Genomic DNA, 13682 nt, shown 5'->3' with positions numbered 1-13682 from the left:
TCTCTCTAAAATTTTTGGATGCATGCTATCTTTTATCAGACAGTTAATTAAACTGCTTCAAACCTGTGTTGTTTATTTTGTCTCCTTTGTTATTGCTGTTAAAAAATGTGCTGTGCAGCAGTGTCTTTAGAAAGGGATAACAGGCAGTTCAACTAATGCTTAAAACTCAATGTCAAGACTGTGGACTAGTGAGATTTTTTGGGAATGTGAAGTCCTGCTTCCTTTCCACCTGCTCATTGCTCTGCTAACATGCAGTCAGCATTTGTCTTGGCATAAGTTTAGTTCAGTGTCTTGGAGTAACTGGCCTGATGAGTTGTTAAACTCTGCTCATCTCAATTAACAGCTGTGATGGTTTGATTTGCATAGATTAAATGGTAAACCTAATATGGCTCCTTATGCACAATTAAATTGCTGGAATTGCTACATTCAGTGAGTAAAATAAGAACAACTGAGAGAGCAGCTGGAGGGAAAAAGGACAAAACCCTCATTAAATTTGCAACAAGAGTCAAAAGTTATTTGTATGAAAATAGATAAAAGATGAGGGAAGACTGTACTGGAGTGCTTTGCACAGGATTGGGTTTTGGTCTGGTGGTGGTTCATTGTCATGGGCTGACAAAATCTGAATCTTACCAAGTCCAAAAATGGTCTGCAAAATTCCACACAGTCTCCTCTTAGATCCAAGCAGTAGGAGAGGGGCATCCTTCTGTGTTCCCTTTAGACTTCTGGTAGAACTATTAAACTGAGAGTAGGGAAGGCTGTAGGGAAGAAGCCCTAGCATTCATTGACAACCCGGAGGCACGAAGCGTGTATCCAGCCCACTGCCAGGAAGTCTGTCATTTGTGATGGCTGCCCTATGTATTTGCTGACCTCTTTGTTTTGTTGACTTGGAGGTTCTGTTTGAAATTGGCAGTTGTAAGAACTGAAGTGAGAAGTGTTGCCCTATTGTTAATGCATTCAATGCTAGCTGTCAAGTACATGAAAGCGAATGGAAAAGGATTCTATTTATTTCTGTATAGCATTTTCAAAAGACATCTGTCTCCTTTAAAATATATTTGAAGCTTCAAAACTCTCAGGATACAGCCATAAAATTCCTGTGAAGACAACTTACAACATAATAAGATATTAATCTAATGTGTTGAATTTCCCCCAAATGGAAAACAAACCTTTTTTGTGCTCCTCTGGCCCATCACATGGGGCATATACAGCATGCTGGTGTATGCAGGGCAGCCATGAACTGTCATCTTGCAGAGATTGACTGTGGGCTACTGAGATTTTATGCTACGTATCTGAATCTTCTGTTTCATCCATGGAAGAAGACTGTAAAATGTCCTTTTCTTCTACATGACTTGAATTTGCTTTCAATATATCAGTTTTCTATCGGGTGAAATTTAGTTCTGTGATGATTGAATTAACTTTGGTCTTCTTTGTTGAAGTCTTACATTTAGCTAATCTGGAAAATATTGAAGTCAATGGATTAGGAAAAGAATCACTAACTGCCATGAATATTAAACAGTGCATAACTATCATCTGCAAAAATACAGGTGTTATTTCACAGCCAGAAGAGAAGTTCCTTCTGTGGTGTGAAGAGGAGACGTGAAACAAGTACTGTTAAAAGTGTTTCTCCAAGTACAGTGAGCATCTGGAAGTGCTCAACACTGGAGAAACTGCCCATGAGAAATTTTAAGAAGAAGAGATTTTAATCTTTTAAATTTAATCTTTAGAAATCTTAAAGAAATTTTTAACTTTTTTAGGAGACGTAACTGTTGAGTACGGTTCATGTTTGCTATGCGGAAGCTGGCTTGTGTTCCCATGTGAGCATTAAGTATGTGCTGCTGCAGTTAATCCGTCACAGGTTACTTTCAGGGTATGGCAGATGACTGGAGTAGTGTGTGGGAAGGCAGATTTGGGATAAGTCTGTCACTAAGCCACCTGGTTAGGGGCATGACCTTTGGCAAGTGCCTTGATCTCTCCCTTTCTGTTTCCTCTTTTTCTATTTCTTTATCTTCTTAAATTAAAAGATAGACTTTTTTGGAGTACTGGTAATTTCTTTTGTATTTGTGCAGTGCACAGACCTGAGTTTCAGCTAAGGCTTCTGTCATATAATAAATAAACTTGCTTCCTCTTTCTATAGATCAGATAAAAAATTGCTATTCCAAGAATGCTTTGGGAAAAGCAAGGGTTTTATCTGTTGGTTTTCTTGCTATGAGCAAGAGAATTTCAGTACTCTTGGTTGGTTTTTATTGTGTTCAGTTGCTTTCTCGTATTCAACAACAACTGCATGAAAACAGCACTGTTTAAAAATTTTTCTGTACAGATAAGTGAAAATATGGGCCAAGTGAAAAACAGAATCACCTACTGGATGTGAAATCACTTTACATGAGTTTTGTGAACATCAGCTTTCTCTGCCTTCAGCTAATAAATGTTCAGTTGCTGTGTGTTCTTGTATGCCAAGCAAATATATTCACCATATGTAGCAGATTCGTGTGACTGTTGTATAAAAGTACCCAGAGGAATTTCAGTAGTGTGATGGATACTTCATCTGTTTGCTTCTTTGTTATCTTCTGCAGTAGTTTTCCTGTGAGCAGAACACACACCTCCTTTCTCCAGCCTGCCAATGATGCCAAAAATAATTATATATTTTTTTCTTTCTAGATCATTTTTCATGTGGGTATAAGGGGAAATTCTGGGTAGGCAGCTTATTTTAGATTGTTAACAATATTTGCCATGATCCAACCTACCGAAGTGTAATCCCAAAAATCCCAAGCACATCTCAGAAGTTGCAGAAACCTTTTAGGAAAAAATTGCATAAACTTGCCATCCTTGTGGAGATAGATCAAAAGCTTTAGCAACCCAAGCCCCTGCTATTTACTTTGACCTATAATTATGAGGTGTTAGAACTAAACACCTGCAGCTGAATCTACCAGAATTATTCTGTCGGAGCCCTCTTGTAAGGATCCATGGTTGAGAGACGCTTTAAGTCATCAAAAACTAAACTAAAACTGTGGGAAATTTTGAATTGATGGTAATGATGACATCTTTAGCAGACATGGCTCAATAAAGGAACTTGGCTTAAACTTACAAGGCTTCCATTCATCATTGCTTTTACCTCATTATTGCTCTGAGACCTTTGAGTTGTTTATTCTTTGTTTCCTTATTCCTTATTCTGAAAGCAGTCAGTAGGAACGTTGTCAGTGTACATGTGTATATGTTATTTCAAAGCACACTGATAATGTGCACAAATGTCTTTCAGCTAAATGAACGCTGCATCCAAGTTCCTTTCTTGTTGGTCTTCTTTACGTGTATTTTCTGAGCTAGAAATATGCCAGTAATTCCTGCTTGTGATCAAGGGATTCTTGATTTTTACGGATTTGGTTGGGATGGCGAACATATGTGGTCCTCTATCCTGACAAGTGCAAAAGAAGACTGAAAGAAGTTGCCACTATGAACAGGCATTGAAGCAAAACCAAATTGGCTAACTACTAAGGACCAATGAAACTGAGATAGTTGCTGCCTTACTTAAGTTCATCCTTGCAAATAAATGTGTTTTCTTTGGATAGGATATCAGCCAGCCCAATTGCTCTGCCATGTCTCAGAAAGCATTTTCTATTGTGGAGAATTTAAATAGGATGTGAAGGATGCTGGTCTAGATTCCCATCAATTACTGCTTTGCTCCTCGCTCTTCCTCCCCTCCATTTCTGCTTGAATTCCTTTTAATAACCTTGTTAAAAACTGGTAAGGCATTGTCACTTGTTCCCTATTAAAGTCAACTGAGCAATATTGATTCATAACAAATGCAAATTGATCCATTGAAGTCAATGTTGAATCTCACTTGACAGAAGCTTGTGGTTCTAAGGATTTCTCAGGGCAGCCAGTGTAGCTTATCTTTGCCTACGAAAATGCAGAATAGTTACACGATGCTTTACAAAAATTACTTGCAGTAATTAATAGAATTTGATGATTTGTTCACATATCCAAGGAACTGTTCAGTGCAGTTTGCTCGAATTGTAAAAATATTTGCTGATTTAATTCACCCCTTTGAAAAATGTAATGTGAGCTAGTAAATTGTCGTTTTGTCCTTCAGAACTGTCTAGCATCTCAGGATCTGACTGTCACTTTTAATTGCATCCTAAACAACAGATTTAACAGAACTTGAGAAATTTTAATTGCTGATATCCTTAAGTGTGACATGATGGGTGTAACTGCAACTAGAAGGTTGAAAATTCTGTGATTTGATGTCTTGGTGTAGTTCAGTAGTGTTTAGTCAAGAGAACAGCTTCCCACCTGTACGCTGTAGTTAATATCTTGATATTTAGACAGTGTTGTCTTCTGTCTGCATTTTGGATTTCCCTGCCATTGTAGTGTGCAGTGTTCCACCCAGACTCTAAAAATGATTGAATTTAAACGTGTATCTGTGCATTTATTATAAGAAGACATGCTACAAATAGAAATAGCTATCATAAATCTAGTGCCATGTGAATATAGACATGTACGTGATTACACATCCCCGTTCCTGGCTTTTGCCCTCAGAATGCCTTCTGAAGGTCTAAGTTTGAGGATATTGCTTTACTCTGGAAGCCAGGTTTCTTCCCTGCTCTCAGTAAGGTAGCCAGGTTTGAGCTCCTTGTTGCATCTGCAGGGAGACATTTTTTAAAAATATACGTACATTTATCTCCACCAGGCCTGTGATGTCAGGTCATCTGTTTGTCTGCACATCTTTAATCAGATCATCTACTGAAAACATGTGGTTTTATGATAGAGCCAACTGTAATTGTAAGCTAATCTTCTGCCTCTGCACCTTCAGTGCCTTTGGCTTCATGCCTGGTACTACTCTTAATGGTATGTTAATACCAAATAATGCAAAAACATTGCTTCCTTAAGAACTTAATAGGATGTACTGTCATGGAGATAAGTGCTCTATAACACACACTCTTTTCTTGTGTTTTAGAAAAATGAACTGAAGGATGCTGTGCAAGAAAAGAATCGCCTGAGCCTTCAGTATGCAAATGTGTCACACAAAGCCCTGCAATATGACCAGGTACCAATCCTAAACACAAAACGCATACGTTGATTTGTTACAGTTGTCAGTCTTCAAATTGGATAAAGATGGATTGAGTTAGTCATCTCTAGTTTTTATTTTCTCTTAGAAAACACAAAGTACTTTAATTTAAAATAAGTTACGTATGAATCTGACAAACAAATGTTATTTTCAAGTGAAAAAGACAGACTGGTAGCTGGTACAGAGATTATCCCTGATGCATCTTTTGGTAATTGGTATTAGGCTTTGGAAAAAAGATGACTTTTTTTCCAGTAATTTTAGTGAGACTTGATTGAAAAAAAATCTCTGATTTTTTCTAAAGAATGCTGACTAGAAGGATTTCTCACTGGCAGTGTCTTTTCCTTCCCTTCTGCATTTTTCCCTTGCACTTTTTTCATTTCTCAATAAAATGTTGAAATGCCATTCATTGTCCAGCAGTGAATTTCACAAATTCTGTTATCAGCTGTTGTTTTCCCTGTAGCATGACATATGGCATAAGTCCGTGTCTCAGCTATTCTAGGTCCTGTTTTCATAGTAAGCTTTTTTCTTTTTTCTTTTTCTTTTTTTTTTTTTTTCCTGTTTCAGGACAAAAGATCTTCCTGAGTACTGAGATTTTTATCTATGGCAAATACTGGGTGGCTTAAGTAGCATGGGCTGACGTGCCTTACCTCATCACATATGTATTCAGTGGAAGAAACATCATGAACCAGCCACTTTACAAGGCTACATTTAGCTAAAAATAAAACTCCAATCTGGGATTTCTACAGGGCTTAAGTGAGTTGCTCAGCAACCTCATTCACATCAGAAGAGCTGTGCTCGTACAGACGCTGATGAAAGCCCAAACCCCAAGCCTTGCAAAACGGTGGTGGCTGCATGCTTTGATGTCTCTGACACACGTGTCATAGAGCACTGTGTTTCCAAACCAAAGGAGGTCTGACTTAGTCCTAAGACAAAACAAAATAGTGAGATTAGAATAGTGAGATCAGATGGCTGTGCACGTACTCAAGATTTTCCATGTAGCACCCGATATCAAAGCAGACTGGAAATTTTTAGTTGGTGAGGGTATAAATTATTTTTATATACAAAAGCAGCATGTCAGTGTGTTATACTGGGTGGAAGATGTGGATCATAGAGTTACTCAATTTAATTCATCCATCTATCTGGAATTTCTTCATCTCCTTAATGTTTTTCTCCTTTTAATATTGTTTACATACTGCCCCTACTGTTTGGTTCACACACCACATAAGCACTTACATAGGCAGTTTTATATTCTAGCTGGCAAAGAAATAGCATGCAGCATTAATACAGTGAAGGCTTAGTGCTTTGGTGTCAGTAAGATCAGCTCTCTTACTATCAGAAAGTGATGAGTTACATGGTTAATAATACCTTATGATAGGTAACGTTTGTTTCTTTCTGAAGTGAACAGCTTGAGAAACACTGAAAAACCTAATAAAAGCAATTTAAATACAAAGGTGTGGTATCAACCTTAGTCACACTTAGCTGCTAAGTTATTAATAAAATTACCTTTCACCATTACAGTGTCAGGATTTATCATACTATGAACGTTTGTAAAATGCTATGCAGGGCGCATTACAAAAATTCAGTGTGTCTGTGCTACTGATTTTTATATCCCAACCTCTGTAGGATCAAAGACTTCCTGTAAGTTACCCTCTCATTTTCAACAGTTTTAAAAATAAGTGAGATATGAGGAATTTTGCAGCATACCTTGGCTGTTAACAAACCTTGTTTGTTCCTGCTTGTCTAACAAGATTTGCTGTTTTTTCTTTTTTTTCTCCTTCCCCCATACATAAAACGAGACTGAGGTAGATTGTATGGTTTAGATTATTTTTTACTATTAAGAAAGTGTGAAGCTAAACACACATGAATGTTGAGTGTAGAAATGCAATGGAGTTAGAGCTCAGCCCTGAAGGGGAAAACCTAGTTTGTTCTTTTCCCCCTTGAGAGCTGACCTGAAAAGCAGGCCAACTTTATCTGAGCAATTGGAGCTGGGAGAATGTTTATGCATTCTGCTGCGTAGCACAGATATAACAACTGCTCATTTATGCACAATGTAATTGTTGAAATTCAGCTCTAGGAAGGGGCAAGTATGAGTTGTGCTACTTTGGAATAGGAACAAAATTGTGCTTAATTTATGCAGTTTTGTGTTGTTACTCTGCATAAGAGGAACAAAGTTACATTTCTGGTGCAGAGTTCTGGTGAAAAGTTTTGTACCCCTAGAAGTGCAGTGGCACCAGGCTTTGCCTTGTTTTCCTGTTCAAGTGAATGTGCATGTTAGTGTTTTTATATAAAAAGAAGGGTCGTTATCTCTTTGGAATCTATTTCTATGATACCTGATATCATACAATTTTCGTGGTATTTTCTGAATCATTTTTTTCTAAACAGTATCAGTGGTGTGAAAAGTTGACAAATGTCTAGAGTTAGGGCAGAAGTTGCACTTCTGTATTCAGGCACAGTAGTCATAGCTCAGCATTTGTGATTTATGTACAACACAGTGAATTTGTGAGTGGCAGAGAACATTTTTCAGCCCAAACATGTCAATAAAAGAGAACTATCATTTCTCATAGAATTTCTTTCACCAATTGACTGACAGTTATTCACTGATGTAACAAAAAAAAAAACCCTGCAGTTTATTTTCCTGGTCTGTGTAAGTAGTTTTGGCACTTAAGAGTTCAGAAAGTGAAATATACTTGAGCAGTATTCTGGCCTTCCTAACAGACACAAATGAAGACACATTTCGTAAGTGGGAAGTTGTGAGATGAAAAATAAATTTGTTGATGCACTGAACAGAGAAACATCACAGATCAAAATGTTCCCTAATTTCTGACATGAAACTAGAACTCTTTGTGATGGCACTCAATTTAGGTCAACTGGGAATATTGATGTCTTGATGTGCTCTGTGTAATTCAAGTTCATGCATATGCTATAAGTTCTTACACTGTGGTAGGGAGCATTGCATTTGCACTTGACAAGTTTTGTCCACACAAAAGCAAACTAACAAAATATAGACTCATTAAGTTTTATGCTGTTTTATGCTATTTAAATACATTTATCATGCTACTCTGTGATATACAGTATTCAGAAGAAAAAAGTCCTGGCTATAAGGCCCTGCAGAAATACATTAGAATTATTAGTGTTGCTGGAAGTAACAAATTAATTATCAGAAGGCAACTGGTAGAATTAGTTGTGTTATTTCCAACCTGGGAAACGAAAATATACACAGAACATTGCTCAAAGACTGACCTGTTGAAAGTAGAGAATTGGATTATCACTTGGGTGATCTTAAATTTTAATTAGTCTATGTGCTCTTTGATCCTGAACAAAAATCCTGAGATGTGTAACTGCAACTCTACCTCTCCCTGATTCATTTCCTTCCCAAATTACATTAGCAGCCTGACAGGTGCTGTTTGTTCCTATAGACCCTTTACTCCCAAAAGGGAAGAACATGTATCAGAATGCTGCCATGATGACCTGCTCCCCAAAATTATTCAGGCTGCAGTGATTATTTAGTGTTAGAAGATTCTTCACAAAGGTTGCCAGTATCAAGTATTTCAGAGGCAGAGAAAATTAAAGTCTAAGTAATATTTTCCTGAAGCTTTTCCAAAATATTCTACTTCATTCATTCTCAGTAAATTAACTGAGGATCAGACAATAACAAGCTTGCATCACTGAAGGTGATACTTCATCGCTTTTTTTTTTCCACTCCATTATTCTTCAGCAATATACATTGGCTGATCTGAGCAATGAAATTCAATTTGAAGGATGCAGGAAGTTAATAGATTATGAAAATCAGTTGTTTAATAGTTTCCTTAGTTATCAAGAAATGAGGGAAGAGGAGAAGAAAAATCTGTTCATGGGGAAAAAAAGTCCTGAGTTTGATATAATTGCATCAGTTCTTGTGGAAAACATGATTTGTTTCATTTTCTTCTTTCTTTTTTTTCTAGTCCACTGCACTCTAAAGTGCCCTCTTACAAAGACAAATATGAGGTCTGGCTGCAACCATTTAGGTTGTTTGGTCCATGGTGAAATTTGCAAATTAACAAACTGTAGCCAGAAGGCAAATAGTCTGAATCAGTTTCCAAAACATCGCTTTGGAAAACATCTCAGAGATCCATGTCAGAGATTGCTTAATGCCTTTGGTTCTTAAAGAAAATGGAATTACGGTAATTAGATTGTAAAAAAGAACTTGTCACTTCTCCTAACTGAAGCTAGAAATAAAGATGAGCTACACCTAGATTAAAGCCAGTCTAAGCATTATCCTGATTCTTCATACTGCTTTGCCTGTACTTATTCAGTAATCCTGCAAACGTTGTTCATGCTTCTACACTTTGTATTGCAGTTAACAAAGGAAAACAGGTTCTTCTTGGAACATTGTTCCATGAAAATATTTTTGCTCTTTCTTTTCCTTTCTTACCTCCTATTAGCATTGCAGAGAGGAGAACAGCAGTATTTATGAAACAGAATGTGAACATTTTATGAAGATACATATTATGGACAACTTTTCATTATTAACATTAAGTTGTTATTCTTGATATGATCTGAGCTGTGTAAGAATCCTAGTGCTGTACATCAGTATAGCATATAAACTCATAAAATGTTTATGTTATTTCCTATAAATCAGACTCTCATCCATTGCAAAGTCAAGAAATGGCATTTCCATGGTGCAATAAAGTAGTTCATTGTTATATTTTCTTGCTTTCTGTATGCACTTACAGTTGATTTTGCTGGTGATCTGTGAAATCCTATAAACATGCTGAAATGGTTAAGTTAGCACCAAATAAATTAAATAGGAAAACAAATCCTATTTGTTGTGTATCTGATCCTTTAAAAACCTGCAGTATTATAGAAACCCTGATTTAAAATACTAGCACAGGTTGATTGTGCACTGTCCCATATTAGATTTTATCCTGATGTCAATTTAAACTAATGAATAGTTCAGGAGAACTAAAATGTGTGAGCTGTATTTCATACATCCATACGTACCAAAAGCTCAGTCCGTTTTTATATAGGAATTGCTTTGATTGTCATCTATTCTATTTACTGTATGATACATGTAATTATTCAACTTGAGATCTTTATGCATTGCCACAGTTTGGTTGCCAGATTTTAGACCTTTAGAAATGTATTTCCTACAAACACCTATTTGGGTGTGCGCAATTTCCTCACAGGAGAACATTCCCTTCCATCTACCTTTTATTGTTTCCTTTTTCTTTGAACTTCTTTCCTTTCTCATTTTCATATACAGAAATGTTTGGTTTTTTTAGATATCCAAAGGTATTCATGGATTAATCGTGTATTTATTGCTGTAGGTGAAGTCAGACTATGACCATCTCAGAGAAACCCTTATCAGAGTAACCAAAGAACGAGATTTGGCTGTAAAGGGAAAACACCAGCTCCAAGCCAAGCTGGAGAACTTAGAGCAGGTCCTAAAGGTATGTATAACACTGTGAAGTCCAGCGGTGCAGTACTTCTATAGCTTGTTTAATAATCCTCATGTTAATTAATTATAAATTGATGGTGTCTATGGTGTTAATTATAAATTAGTGATGTCTAGCCAGACTTGCTTTCTAAGATGCAGTTGTTGGCGTATCATCAATCTGCTGCTTCCTTTTCGATTTAGAAAAATTCAAAAATGTGTTTGTACTCACAAGTGCCTCAGTAGAGGTTTCAGTGTATAGTTGAAGATGCTGTCCTGCTTGTGAGCTGGCAGAGTAGCTTGGAGAGACTTGAAATCCTACAGCTCCTCCTTAAAGCTTGCCCAGACAGATGCAGTTAATTGTGTATTTCGTGTGTCCTCATATGTTCAGGAAATTTGTGGTTTAAGAAATGCTTTGTAGCCTTCCAACCAGTGGAAGGTTTTGAGAAATACTTAACCTAGTTTCTCTGCCAGAAGACAAGTATAGTTTACTTTCTATTATCTCAGGATATATCAACAAAGCTGAAAGGGAAAGATGAAAAATTGCTGGATTAGCTAACTCATGGGAATCTTCTGTGCTTCTGAAACAGAAAAGTTCTGATTTTCTGATGTATTCAGCCAGCTTTTCCCTTTCATGTCACTGAAATTGTGCCCACCCATCTGCACGCACAGATGACAAGTCCTTTGAGCAGAAAAGTACTTGGGTGAAAATTAAATTTGCTCCCCATTCAACATCATATATGAGTTCTGTGTCGGAACAAAACTCTAGTACTTAAAAGCCACTTGAGCTTTTTCAACATTGTTTAGCTGCACATTTTGGAAGTGTAAAAATCTCTGCTGTAAGATGTAGTTAGCTACTTTGTTTTGGTTGCAGCTGTAGGTAGTACAGTGTAAGAAGAGAGTGGGCTGGAGCTAGTAGGGCTATTCATTGTCGCATCTCCCTGCTGCCCATAAGGAAGCTGGAAAAACAAGTGGGATTGTTAAGAGCCATTTCAGAAATGTTTTGTCATGCCTAGCACAAGTTTTAGTGAAAGCTGAGATGTCCACGATGTCATCAGTTAATTCTCTGTGGCATAGCAGGATTCCCACCTTTGATCTGAAAAATGCACTGAAAAGATTCCTTCTTCACAATTTCTTTGAAGGACAGAGGATTATTTGCCAGTTGTTTTGAAATATGAAGACATTACTGTATTTTTCTGTGCTCCTCTAGATATGGATTTGCTTTCTGATGTTAGAAGAACATGGTTATGAACCCTAGAAGGGTTGCAAAAACGGAAGTGCAAATTTATATGCTTAAAAAGTTCTAATTTTCAATTACAAGGGCAAATGGATTGCCACCACCTACGCAAGCTGATGGCAATGTGATCATGCAAGCCACGCTTGGAGGAAGGAGAAAGAATTCAGCATCTCAGAACTTCCTCCTTGCAGATCTTCTAGGGGTCTTTGCAGTCTTCCTCCACTCCCCTAACCTGTTCCCTTGGGCTTGGAACAGGAAATGACACCAGCTTGATGTGTGGATAGGAAGAGTGAAATAGATTGCAGACAGAACCAATTTGTGAGCAGAGTGGGAGGAGAGGGAACATCTTCTGGTATGGGGGAGATTTAGTTGCTGTGCCAAGGAAGGAACAGATGCTGGAGTGAAGAGATCCTTGCTGCTTTGTGTATTAAGTAGATCACAGTAGTACTAAAGCACCATGACTTCTGGGTTAGTGTAGTTGACCAACTGGCCTTAAAATCTGCCAACTATGGATACCACATTGTTATTTAAGGAAACAGAAATTAAAAGTGGGGGAGACTCACAGATCATGTATCACAATCTGTTTCTTTGTTACATTTTGTGGATTTGCTGTATGGTCACTGCATTAATTATTTATCGATCTTTCCAAAGGTTTATAAATGTCCTCCAGTAGCTTTTTTAAGAATAGTAAGAACTTAAAAATATTGAAACGCGCTGTACCAAATCCTCTACTAAATCTTGAGTTGAGACTCTTTTTTATATTTAAAGCTTTTCTAGATTAGCAGAGGGAAAATGTCTTGATTGCCTCGTCATTTCTTGGATGTGAGTCACGTCATTGTCAAGTCGTACACGAGATTTAATGGAAGCTGCTGAGCTCAGTAAATGTAGCTTCATGCTAATTTAAATAATGAGTGGTGCTAGTCAGCAAAACAGGCTGTTTGTTTAGTTGAGAAGAGAATTGAACAATCAGTTTTGGTTATTATTAAATAAATAATAAGCATAGTTTAGAAATATTTACAGCCTCACTATGCTGACCTTCTTTGTTATTTAGTTACATGTAGCAGAGAATTAGCAGCTCCTAAAAAGTCAGCAATATGCTGGATACAGTTTTCTCTAGTATGCAAGAAGAGATATTTTGGCCTGTTCGAAACAACTGCCACCATCTATTTCTAACTGCATATTCCTAATAGGCTCTGTGTAATAGCTCATGGTGTGCAGACAAGGCATTGTGTCTCAGAGCAGAGTGTTAGAATATGTAATTTAGAAAACACAAATCTGTAAAACCCATTTTGCCAGAAAAGATATCAGAATCTCCAGTGATCTTTCTTAGCTCTGATTTATTAAACAGGGTGTTTGAATGGTACAGTGCTGTTGGAGAATAATAACCTGTAATGAAAAAGATTTGTATCTAAAAGGGTATCTTGACATTGTTCAGCTTCCCAACAACTGAGCCTCATACTGCTTTGAATCATTACTTGTAACTGTTCGTAAAACTATTTTTTAAATACCGTGAAGTCATTTTTTTCTAAATCTGTTTTTGTTTTACTCTGTATGATTTACCATAACTAATGAGCAGAGAATAGCAAAAGCAAGCTATTTTTGAGGGGTCATCATTTGGAACACAGAAACAAACTCTAGATAATGAGGTATTTAGGGAATTGTCAAGCTGATTTTTTTCCAAGCTTTACTTCAGTTTAGATGTCACGTATAAAAATGCAACTGATGGATAAAAAGACTTCTGTTCACTTAGACATCATAGAGGCCACACTGCTGGCAGTGACAGATCTCCTAAAAGAGATTGCTGTCAGAATACCTGAATTTAGCAGTGACAATATTCATCTTGGTACCGACCAATTTAAGATTCTGTTCAAATTCCCTTTTGTCTAAAAGTGACACCAGAATGTTTTTGTGTTGACCGTCTGCAGTCCTGGGACTGGCAGTATGTTTGTCTAAGATATGTTGAATCCCCTGATAGT

At 37.1% G+C, this 13682-nt stretch overlaps 1 protein-coding gene across 1 annotated transcript in view; it reads left to right on the top strand.

Moving 5' to 3' along the window:
- The window catches only part of RIMBP2 (RIMS binding protein 2), a 114622-nt gene that overhangs the window by 58089 nt on the left and 42851 nt on the right, over positions 1-13682 (top strand). Inside the window, exons 7-8 of the mRNA XM_042828615.1 lie at positions 4946-5035; positions 10363-10485. Coding sequence (XP_042684549.1) covers positions 4946-5035; positions 10363-10485 — 213 coding nt within the window. The remainder of the gene's footprint in view (positions 1-4945; positions 5036-10362; positions 10486-13682) is intronic.

Source organism: Centrocercus urophasianus, unplaced genomic scaffold (assembly GCF_019232065.1).
Source record: "Centrocercus urophasianus isolate 14NV4802_14NV808 unplaced genomic scaffold, USGS_Curo_1.0 seq_30, whole genome shotgun sequence".
Classification (NCBI taxonomy): Eukaryota; Metazoa; Chordata; class Aves; order Galliformes; family Phasianidae; genus Centrocercus; species Centrocercus urophasianus.
Note: the sequence above shows the minus strand (reverse complement) of the source record. Positions and strands in the feature narration are given on the sequence as shown.